This window comes from Lissotriton vulgaris, chromosome 7 (genome assembly GCF_964263255.1).
Source record: "Lissotriton vulgaris chromosome 7, aLisVul1.2, whole genome shotgun sequence".
Lineage (NCBI taxonomy): Eukaryota > Metazoa > Chordata > Amphibia > Caudata > Salamandridae > Lissotriton > Lissotriton vulgaris.
Window position 1 is genome coordinate 683,288,647 of NC_141695.1, and position 12,105 is coordinate 683,300,751.

General features: G+C 46.6%; 1 protein-coding gene across 2 annotated transcripts in view; it reads right to left on the reverse strand.

Annotated features, from left to right (window-relative positions):
• Window positions 1-12,105, reverse strand: part of TEFM (transcription elongation factor, mitochondrial) — a 186,880-nt gene that overhangs the window by 35,125 nt on the left and 139,650 nt on the right. For both annotated transcript variants that reach the window (XM_086930888.1, XM_086930889.1), the window contains exon 3: window positions 10,544-10,693. In XM_086930888.1, coding sequence (XP_086787014.1) covers window positions 10,544-10,693 — 150 coding nt within the window. The remainder of the gene's footprint in view (window positions 1-10,543; window positions 10,694-12,105) is intronic.

Genomic DNA, 12,105 nt, shown 5'->3' on the forward strand with positions numbered 1-12,105 from the left:
TGCTGTGCTCCACGCAGTAGACGACAAACCTCTTCCATTTAGCCGCATAGCAAGCTCTCGTGGTGGGCTTTCTCGCCTCCCGAATGATGTCCATGCAGTCGGGAGGAAGATTGAGATAGCCGAACTCTAGGACCTCAGGAGCCAGATCGCCAGGTTGAGCTGTTGCGGATCTGGGTGCTGAATGTCGCCATGGCTCTGCGTCAAAAGGCTGGGAGTGAGATGAAGCCGTTGATGCGGTACCACGGAGAGTTCCAGAAACGTGGTGTACCATGGTTGGCGAGCCCACGTTGGAGCAACCAGGATGAGCGTCATCGAGTGTTGCCTGAGCTTGCGTGCCACCAGCGGTATCAGAGGCGCTGGGGGAAAAGCGTACGCAAATCTGCCTGACCAGTTCATCCACATCGCATTGCCCTGTGATTGGGGGTGTGGGAACCTGGCGGCGAAGCTTTGGCATTTTGCGTTCTCCTTTGTGGCGAACAGGTCTATCTCTGGATGACCCCACCTTTGGAAGTACGGTTGGAGTACTGATGGATGTAACTCCCACTCGTGCATCTGATGGCTGTGCCTGCTGAGCAGATCCGCCATCTGGTTGTCCTTGCCTGGGAGATGTTCTGCCATGAGGAAGATGTTCCTCTGAATGGCCCACTTCCACATGCTCTGAGCCAGATGAGACAGCTGTGGAGAGTGTGTCCCCCCTTGCTTCTGGATGTAGTACATGGCCGTCATGTTGTCCGTCCGGATCAACACGACCTTGTTGCACAGATGTACTTTGAACGCCTTTAAGGCCATGAAGATTGCCATCAGTTCTAACACATTGATGTGCATCTTCCTCTGCTGAAGTGTCCACAGTCCCTGCACCGTGTAATGGAGTACATGCGCTCCCCATCCCTGGAGAGAGGCGTCCGTTGTCAGGATGATCTGTGGGACAGGCTCTTGGAATGGTCGGCCCTTGCAAAGGTTTTGTGGGTTCCACCAATGCAGAGAGTTGTACGCCCGACCGCTCACCAACACTAGGTCTGTCAGTTGCCCATGAGCCTGAGTCCACTGACGTGCCAGGCACTCCTGAAGCGGACGCATATGTAGTCTCGCGTGCGGGACAATGGAGATGCAGGAGGCCATCATGCCTATCAACTGCATGAACACCCTCGCCGGAAGCGAGGTCTGGGGTCTGAATCGTTGGATCAGCGCCTGGATACCGGCGATTCTCACTGAACTCGGCTGCGCAGTGGCCGCCAGAGTATTGATCGTTGCGCCCAGATACTGTCGCACGTGGGCAGGCTGGAGATGGGACTTTGGGTAGTTCAGAGAGAATCCCAGATCGTGCAGGAGGTGAATGGTGCGTGACACGTGGTCTACGCACTGTTGTTCCGTCTTTGCCTGAATAAGCCAGTCGTCTAGATATGGGAAGACATGGACGTGCTGGCGACGGAGATGCGCTGCTACAGTCGCTAGGCATTTGGTGAAAACTCTTGGTGCCGTGGTGACCCCGAACGGCAGGACTCTGAACTGGTAATGCTGGTCTAAGATCTTGAATCTGAGATACTTCCTGTGGGAAGGATGCAGGGGAATATGGAAATATGCATCCTTCAGATCCAGCGTTGCTAGGAAGTCCCCCTGTTGAAGCAGGGGGAGCACCTGCTGCAATGTGAGCATATGGAAGTGCTCTGAGTTGATGTACCTGTTCAGGGGCCTGAGGTCCAGGATCGGCCTGAGTGATCCGTCCTTTTTGGGGATTAGAAAATACAGAGAGTAGACCCCTGTTCCCCGTTCTTGCAATGGAACGAGCTCTATCGCCCCTTTTTGCAGCATGATTAGCACTTCTTGCTGCAACAAGGTCAAGTGCTCGTTGGACATAGCACGGCCTCTTGGTGGTATGTCCGGTGGAGTGGACGTAAGTTCTAGACAGTACCCGTACTGGATAAGAGACCTCACCCACCTGTCCGTGGTGATGGATCTCCACTCCGACAGGAACTGCTGTAGTCTCCCCCCGACAGGTGTTGTGTGATCGGGGGGAAGTGACAAGACGTCACTGCTTGTTGGAGGCGGTGGACCTGGAGGCGTTGTTCCCACGTCCTCTGCCCTTGATGTTATTGCCTCTGTAGCCACCCCTGCCCTTGTTGTTGTTATACGAGGACTGGGTGTTCCCCTTGTAGTACTGCGTGGTCTGGGGTGCCTGGCCTCTTGAGGTGCCTCTTGAATTGGAGCGGCGAAAAGAACCACCCCGAAACTGCTGACTTTGTAAAGCCCCCATAGATTTGGCTGTTTCGGTATCTTTCTTCATTTTTTCTAGTGAGGCATCCACCTCAGGGCCGAACAGATGGTCCGGATTCACCGCCTGACCCAGTAATGTGGTTTGTATGTCGGGCTTGAACCCAGAAATTCGAAGCCAGGCATGGCGTCTGAGTAATACGCTTGTATTGATAGCCCTGGAGGCAGTGTCTGCTACATCTAGGGCACATTTAATGGATGCATTAGTAATGAGTTTACCCTCCTGAATGAGCATCTCCCCCGCCTCCTTGTATTGGTCAGGCAAATGTTGTAGGATGGCCTCTAACGTGTCATAATGGGCCCTATCATAACGGGCAAGCAGGGCTTGAGTGTTAGAGATCCTCCAGATGTTTGCTGCCTGTGCAGCAATGCGTTTGCCTGATGCCTCAAAGATCTTCGACTCTTTGTCTGGGGGAGGAGCATCACCAGTAGACTGCGAATTCGCCCTCTTCCGAGCGTTGGACACCACCAGGGAGTCCAATGGCAAATGTCCCTTAATATACGTGGGATCCGTGGGCGCCGCCTTATACTTCCTGTCGATGCGAGGATTGACCACCCGCGCCCGGGTGGGCTCCTTGAATACCTCCTGTGCATGCTTCAGCACCCCATTGAGCATAGGTAGCGTCTTGACCTGCTTTTCGGCTACCGAGAAGGTGTCGACCAAGAAGTCCGCATCCACAGGGTCTGAGTGCAGTTCGACGTCATGGTTCGCTGCGGCTCTCTCTATTAATGCATTAAACGCCGCCGAGTCCTCCGTCGGGGACGTCTTCGCGGCGAAAAGATGAGTGTCCTGACCTGACTGCAGGTCGTCGGCGTCGCCTCCTGCCGTCCAGGGCACCTGCACCTCGTCCGGATCCGAGTACGCAGGATAGTTGTACTCGTCATTCTCCTCGTCCACATCAGGCACTGGGGAATGGGCCGGCGAGCGTTCTATGTCTTGTGGAGACAGAGGTTCGATCAGAGCCGAAGAGTCCGCAGAGTACTTCTTGCTCTTAAGTGGAATCCTAAAAGGTTCCAATGGCGGCTCCGACGTAATCTTCCGTTTGAGGAGCGACAATTTTCCAGTGTTGGCGTCGATCGTCACCTCTCGACGTTCCTCCACCGCGAGGGGCTGGAGCCGAAGCTTCGATACCACCAAGGTTTGCTTCGGCGTCAATACGTCCTGAGAATGTCCGCTCTGCTTAGGCGCGAAGGCCTTCGGCGCCGACTTGGGAGGAAGGGTAAAACGGATGGCCGTTTGTTCCTTAGCAGGCTTTGGCGTGGGCCTAGGCGCGACAGTGTCCTGGCTGGGAACCACAGTGGACTGTCGGATCCGCTTCAAGGACTCTCCCACCTTCTTAGTAAGGGATGCCGAGGGCTGAACAGTCTCGAGCGACTCTTCGCCTCCGAGAGCCCGGTCGTCGTCAGGCCTCTTCTTCGGTGCCGACGCCCCCTGGCCTGTCGCACCGTCAGCTTGACGCTTCTTCGAAGTCGTCTTCGGGTCCGCAACCCCTCTCGGCGCCGACGCAGCCGCGTCGGAAGTCTTCACCTTCGGCGCCGACCCAGAAGACTTCGGCTCGGCCATTTTGGCGCGGCTCTTGTGGTCGGCCATCTTGGCGTGGCTCTTCGAGTCGGCCATTTTGGGTTTCGTGGAAGTTGACGCCTCCAGAACCTTCTTCACCAACGCCAGTTTCGGTTTCGTTTTCGCATCCGAGGGTGCGGAACCGGTTGCCTTCACTTTCGTTTTCTTGCCAGAAATGTCCGTGACCGGGCCCGGAGGCGGGGACGTAGGACTTATAGTAAGATCTCGGGTAAGGCCCGAAGGCGATCCCTCGACCTGGGCCGTATAACGGGGGGAAACCCCGGAGTCCGTCTGGGGATGCTCTTCCTCTGAGCTATCTCCCATCGCTGCACAAATCAGTTCGTCGTCCCCTACCTCACCGGAGACTTCGTCGCAGGCCTCCTCGTCCGCGTCGTAGGCCTCTTCCTCGGACGCGGGGGCAGAGTCCGACTCTTGCACGTCGGCCTCCTCCTCGATGGATTCCTGAAAGATGTCATCAGGTGGGGGTGCCGAAGCCGACAACTGTGCCTGGAGTCGATTAGCCCGGCGAATCCTCAAAGTTTTCTTACTCCTAAACTTTGAACACGCCATGCAGGTGTCTTCACGGTGATCCGGTGACAAGCATGTGTTGCACACAGGGTGCACGTCGAGGTGCGAATATTTCGAGTGACATAGCGGACACTTCTTGAATGGAGTCCGCTCCATCGCAAATGCGGTAGTGTAGGCCCGTCCGCGTCGAAGCACGTGGAAGGGCAGTAGGAGATAGGAGCTGAGAGTCAGTAAGAGAACCCGAACGCAACTATACCGACGCCCAGCCTAAAGACCTTTTGGTCTCAAGTGAAATCGAACAACTATCGGTTCCGAAGGAGGGAACCGAAAACACATCCGAACCCTATGGCGGAAAAAAACAATCTGGGGATGGAGGCGATGCCCATGCGCACTGTAGTCCAGGGGAGGAGCCACCTATCTCGTGATACTTCGAAGACTCTTCCAGGACAACAATGTGCAATCATCCGGACCCAACACTAGGTGGCGGACTATGCACAGATATGAATTCAGCAGCCCACATGCCTCGAACAGTAGTTCCTCTCCCTAGGCAGTGGTCAACTCGTGGGGGTTGAAGTTACTTGAAAAGGAATTTTTAGTACAGCTTGTCCAACATTGGCTTGTTGACGTGCAAATACATCCACACAATAATGTTTCGTGAATGTGTTTGGATTGGACCATATTGCTGCTTCTCAAATATCAACAACAGGAATGTTCCCTACAAATGCTATAGAAGTTCCTATTTTATGAGTAGAGTGAGCTCTAGGGGGAACCGGTACTGGCCTTTTAACTTTAGCATAACAGGTCTGGATGTATTTAAATATCCATCTTGAAATGCCAGATTTGGAAATTGCATTTACCGTGTGGGGGAAGTGTAAAAGCAATAAATAATTGTTTATTCCTGTTGATATAATACATTAAAGCTCTTAACATCTAAAGTATGTAAAGCGCTCTCTGCAACTAAATCAGGTTGTGGAAAAATGACAGGCAATTCTATTGATCGATTAATATGAACATTTAATACGACCTTTGGAAGGAATGATGGGTTTGTTCTAAGCGCTACTTTGTCTTAATGAAAGCAGAAGAATGGTTCTACCAAGGTTAATGTCTGAATCTCACTGACCCTTCTAAGTGAAGTGATCGTGATTAAAAAAGAAACTTTCGAAGACAAGTATTGCAATTGGCAAGAGTGCAGTGGCTCAAATGGGGGCCCCCGTAAGTCTTGTTAGAACAATGCTAAGTTCCATGCTGGTGCAGGTGGAAACTTTGGAGGAAGGATTATTTTAAGCCTCTCCATGAAAGATTTAAAAACAGGTATTTTAAATAAAGATAAGTGCTGTCTATTTTACAAATAGGCTGCAATAGCCGCCAGGTGTAATTGTATCGAAGTATAAGCTAACCTTTGGTTTGCAAATGAAATAGGCAGGTATGTCTGTAGTTGTGCATTCAGATGGGTGACTTTATGTTTGTGGCAGTATATAACAAATCTTTTCCGCTTAGCTGCATAACTTGTGGTAGGATTGCAAGCTTCTTTAAGAAAAACCATACATTGCTGTGGTAAGTTCAAGTACCCAAATGCTAAGACTTCAGGAGCCACAATGCAAAGTTAATTTCCTTGGGATTGGGGTGTCTTAGTGTTCCTTGGTTCTATGCAAGAAGGTCCGGGTTGAGGTGAAGCTTCTTATGTGGGACTAGGGAAAGCTCCAATAGTATTGAGAACCATGGTTGGCGATCCATGTTGGAGCTATGAGTATAATTATAAGAGATGTTTGTCTGAGCATTCTGACCACTAATGGAAGTAGTGGGAGAGGAGGAAAAGTGTAGGCAAATATCCCTGACTATTTGTGGAAACTCCCATTTGAAAGTATGGTAGGAGGGCTCTGGGGTGGAGTTCCCATTCATGGCCTTTTTGCTGCATCGTGTTTAGAAGGTCTTTAACCTAATTGCTTATTCTTGGAACATGTTCTGCAAGGAGATTAATGTTGTGATGTATTGCTAAACTCCATATTTTTTTGTGCTAGACTTGATAATTGGAGTGTGAGTGTGTCCCCCTGTTTTGTATAAAATACATAGTTGTCATGTTGTCTGTTTTAATTACAACTTTGTGTTGTAGGTGAGGTAAAAACGGTCTCACCGCCAGGTGAACAGCTTGCAGCTATAGGTAACCATATGGAGCCCCTGGTGTTTGAAGTCCCATACTCCATGAATTGTCAGTTTTTGGACATGAGCTCCCCAAGCAATAAGGAAAGCGTCTGCTGTCAGAATTATTTGGGGAACTGGGCCTTGAATCTGCTGCCCTTTGAATAAGTTCTGTGGATTCCACCACTGCAGAGAGAGATGTGTGTGGCTGTCTACCAACACTAGATCTTGAAGTTGATGATATGAGAAACATTCTTCATGAGATCTCATCTGTAGTCTGGCATGTGGAACTATTGAAATACAAGATGCCATCATGCCTGGAAGTTGCATGAATATTTTAACTGAGATTTGAGTCCCAGTTTGAAATTGTTGGATCAATGTTTCAATGGTTATTATGTCTTGATTTCTATATGCCAATGCCAACTGTGTGTTGAGCATGGCTCAAACATATTTTGTAGCTGGTGGTAGATGTGACTTTTGTAGGTTCATGATCAAGCCCAATTAATGCAGTAAAGGTAGTGTTTGTTGTGTATGCTGTCTGCAAAGGTTGAGGCTGTTCGTTTTTATCAGCCAATCGTCTAGATACGGAAAGACATGGATGTTTTGTCTGGGGAGATGTGCTGCAACTACTGCTAGATATTTTGTGAATACCCGTGGTGCAGTGGTAGTTCCAAAGGGGAGAACTTCGATTTGATAATGGTTTAGCTGGAATAGAAATCTTAGATATTTTTAATATGCAGGATGGATGGATATATGGAAGTTGGCTTCCTTTAAGTCTAAGGCAGCCATGAAGTTGCCCTTTTGTAATATTGGAATGACTTCCTGAAGAGTGACCATATGGAAGTGTTCCAAGAGGATATAATGATTGAGTTGTCTGAGGTCAAGAATGGGTCTTAGTGTTCCATCTTTTAGGGGAATTAGTTGGTATAGAGAATATACACCTGTTTCTTGATACTGTTTTTGGACTTGTTCTTTTGCTCCTCTTAGTAATAGAGCCATTTCTTGTTACAGGTAATTTTGATGTTGTATTGTCAATTTGTGTTTGTGAGGTAGAATATTTGGAGGAGTTGTACTGAGCTCCAGACAGTAACCATGTTGATTAATATCCAACACCCATTGATGTGTTGTGATTAATTTCCATGTTGAAAGTTTTGAAGACAACGCCGTTAAATGGTCGGGGAAATGGTGAGGAAGTCATTGTTTGGTATTTGTGTTTGAGTTACGTGTATGATTTCTGAGAGCTCTTCCTTTAAAATAGTTTCTTCTATATGCGCTCCTATAAAAAGGTTTTAGCAGTAGAGGTTTGTCCCTGATTTTTTTTTTCCTACTGAACCTGTGTTGTCTGAGAAGGCAGATCTTGCACCTTGATTATAGTTGGGTCTACGAAATGAACGATGGTATGTACTTGTTTGCAAAACTCCCACGATTTTGAAACTTGGTGTCTTTTTTCATTTTCTTAAGGGCTGTGTTCACTTGTGGGCCGAAAAGTTTTCCTTTATCTAATGGGAGATTAAGAATTGCCTGTTGCACTTCAGGTTTAAACCCTGATACACGGAGCCATGCATGACTAGGTCATAGCTGACTGGTATTTATACCTCTAGCAGCAGTGTCTGCTGCATCTAGTGCACATTTTATTGAATTATTTCTAATTAGCTTTCCCTCATTAACAATTTTCTGCCCCCTTTTTCTGTGTTCCTCTGGGAGATGTTGGGGGAGCCCCTCCATCTCGTCCCAGTGACCCCTTTCGTAGCAAGCTAATAGAGCTTGGCTGTTGGCTATAAGCCGATGATTAGCTGATTGTGCAGCTACACGTTTCCCAGAGGCGTCAAACAATTTGAACTCCTCATCTGAAGGCCGTGCATCCCGGTTGTTTGGGAGTTTGCCCTCTTCCTTGCATTAGATACCACTAGCGGGTCAAGAGTTAACTGACCTCTAATGTATATGGGATCAGAGAGAGCAGCTTTATATTTTTTGTCAATGTGTGGTGTTATTAATCTAGTTTTGGCAGGGTCCTTAAAATACCTGGAAGGAGTGGTAGATATTGTGCCCCCCTTTGAACATTAGAGTTTCGAAAAGGGAATCTTTCTCTATTGTGTCCTTAAATTAAGGTACTTGATGGAAAGCTGCAGCCCTTGCTATTAAATCTTGATAGGCAGAAGCATCTTCAGGTGGTGATGGCCGTGTTGGATAGAGATCATGGTCTGTATCCCCCTGTGGTTCAATATCATAATCATCCCAACCATCGCAGGGTTTAAGTCTTGTGGTGTGGCATGTCATCATCATCATCTATGATGGGCGAGTAAGGGGATATGTTACCTGCCTCAGATAGTTGTGGCGAGTGAAGTGGTAGAGTGGATGCTGAAGGTGGTGTTGGTGGGTTAGGTGAAAGTGGAATAGAAAAGTGTACAGGGCTAGTGGCAACAACACTACTTTTCTTCTTTGGAGGCTGTACAGGAACGTCTAAAGCCTTTTGAAACATTGTTTTTTAGAAGAATGAGGCTTTGCAGGTTGAAGTACTATTTTCTTTGTTCCGGGCTGCATTTGCAGAGTTTTCATCATTGAATCGAGCGTTCCTGCATCACATAGAGGACGGTTCTGTTGGAGATCTCGATCTGAAAGTAAAACATTTCAGTGCCATTGTACTTGGTTCCAAAGAACCATGTTTACCTTTTGGTACCGAAACAGATGATCGAGGGGTTATGGACCCAGACTTGGAGGAAGTGGTGGCCCCTGATGTAGGTCGAATTTTTGGAGCCGAGCCACGAGGTTGGGGCTTCCGAGTCAGTTTTTCAGTGCACGCCATGGCTTTTTTGCATTGGCAGACCACAAGCAATATTTTCAGATAGAGCCGATGTTTTGGCCTTTGGATCAGAGGTAAGTGTACGCACTGTCGAATGCCTTTGTGCTGGGTGGAGGGGGCCAAGTCTTGTTCGAAGCCGGAGTCAGAATCAGAAAAATTTGATTCTGATGCTTCCTCTTCTTCTTCCTGTTCTGCTTCTTGTTGTTGACCGAAAATGTCCAGAACATCGTTCGCTTGTTTGTGCTGCATCTCTTGATGTCGGGCACGTCGATCTCAATTTTCTTAGATGTAAATGATTTGCAAGCTTCACAGCTCTCCTCTTGATGATCAGTGTTGGTCGGTAGGGGGATATTTATAGTCCCGCTTTGGACAGAAAAAGAATGTAGTGCGTTCCATTAGCAAGTCATCCTCCCATAACATGGTTGAAGTGAAAGAGGCTCAGCCTGGTGTGGCCCTTAGGCCGAGGAGGCGAGTCAAAGAAAGGGCAGTTGCTCGGAACGCAAATATAACTATGCAATTGAGACAATACAACCGATTAAAAATCTACAAGAAAATCGAAAGGAGCCAGAAAGAGTCTTGAAAAGTAGCGCAAGAGATTACATCCTGTTAGCGGAAAAAAAACTATCTGGTAATGAAGTCGATGACCATGCGCAGTATCACACAGCCTTGCGACTTGAGGAAAATTTCTTGGAACAATAACAACTTGTTCTAATCCAAACCCAAAACTAGATGGCAGACTTACGCACAGCATGTGTATCTAGAGTACACGTCCCGAACAAAGATTTTTCATATTTAGTGGGAAATCAAAGTAGCCCACAGTGTGAAAACGTCCAGAAGAAAGAATCCCATTACCACTACAGCTCTAAAACAGAAAAGAGCTTACAAGCGAACTAATATTGAGTGCTGCAAGTGTAAAAAACGTAGGCAACAACAGTTACAGAGGAAAGCGTTTTTTTGTATTCAACAGGAGAAGCAGCAATTTGCACTAGGTGAACCCTAGTTATCTGACTGCAAGATAAGTGATTTGAAGTGTTTTCTAAACAACTTTTGAAAGCTGTCTGAAGTGCTAAAATAATTGCTCCAATACTACCCAAACTTTCTCAACTGCCATGCGCAGAACTGGAAAGGCTGGAATATAAGAATATTATGGGTCACATGAGTACAATTAACACTTTTCATTCATTTATTCAACTAGCCAATAAGCAAGCACGATAGATCTTCCATAATGAATATAACAGTTTTCTACTTACGTCTTCTAAATAAACAGATGCTAAGTAGGTCCCTTTCATGAACCGAAAGCATTCTTGTTGCTGCCAATCAAGAACTGTTAGCCTGCGATCAACATGTGCCCAGGCAATTTTGTGGGTTCCAAAAACAATGGATACAATGCTCTCCGTCGCCTAAGAAAATAAAAACAAGCATGTCAAGATATTTTATAGCGCTCATACTAAGGTAAAGATGTACAAAAGTAAATACCTTGCAGAAGTTTCTTACAATTCATTTTGCCCTATGTATGGCAGGGGTCTCCAACCTTCTCTGTAATAAGAGCTACTTATGTTCAGTGAAAAATATCACAGGATACTCGAAGTGATGCAATAGGCAATTCAAGACTGTCAGCAATAATCAGTGCTTAGGCAGGGTTGGCAGGAGTAAACAACACAATCAATGTGGATTGCATCTACATGGGTAGTACATACTAGCCATAGCTTCTATAGCCAGTCACCAAGGTAATAATATCTCAAACTCAAATAATAGCTTCACATTTATTTTGGAAATTTAACAATTTTTCGCCAAACATCAGCTTAGGAGTACTGAAAAAACACACATGCTTTTTAATTTAGGCGCACAAATAATAATATAACTAAGCAAAGGCTTTCATGTAAGTAGTCTGAAATGCACACCGACGAGCTACTCACAGGTAGGTGAAGAGCTACTGGTAGCTCAAAACGTACTCATTGGAGGCGCGTGATGGCAATAAATCTAAGTCAGGTGGAGCCTGTTTGACGCTTTCAATTTTAGTATATGGTGGTGAAGGCTCCAGTACGCATTGCTTTTAATGCACACTATTTTAAAATAGCAATTTTATACGGTCTTCAGCTTTCAGGACTCTGCATAAATGAATTTTACTGCATATTTACTGAGGTGCAAAATTTTATTTATAGAGTAGATAAATAATCCACTTCTATTGCAGAAAAATCTTTAAATCTGTACACGTCTCTGGGTACTTTTTATTGTTGCTGTCCTCATACAATCTTTAAGTATCTATCTTTCAGCATTAACACTGCAAATCTGTATAGTATTGGGCTTTGTGCAGGTCAAATTCCGTTTGGAATGACAATCTAGGCCTTGCCAAAAGTCTTCCAGCTTAGAAATCCTAATTAGGCACCATTGCTCACAACCAACCAATGAGGTACTGTGAAGGAGCCATATCCAATGCCACGGCGCTGAAAGAGTGAGTCATTTATCCACCTTATCTAACATAGGACAGATCAGCAACAAAGAATGGTCACTTTGGTGACTTCTGAGAGAGAGTTTGGGATATACTTTACATACCTTAAGCCCATTATGTTATTTCGGTCAACTAGGGAGATTTCTGTTCGGAAGGATGGGCTATCATACCCACCATGAAGCTAGTCATTCAAGCCTAGGATTAGTGAGGCCTAGTAATAGAGCCTTAGTCAGCCATACCCAAACCTTCATCATATGTAGATTGAGTACATTTGTTGAAGGCAATATGCAGGACACGATTTGCCCATAAAAATGAGTGTAATGTAGGCCACAGCTCAGATAACCAAGGGAAAGGTTTGCAGAA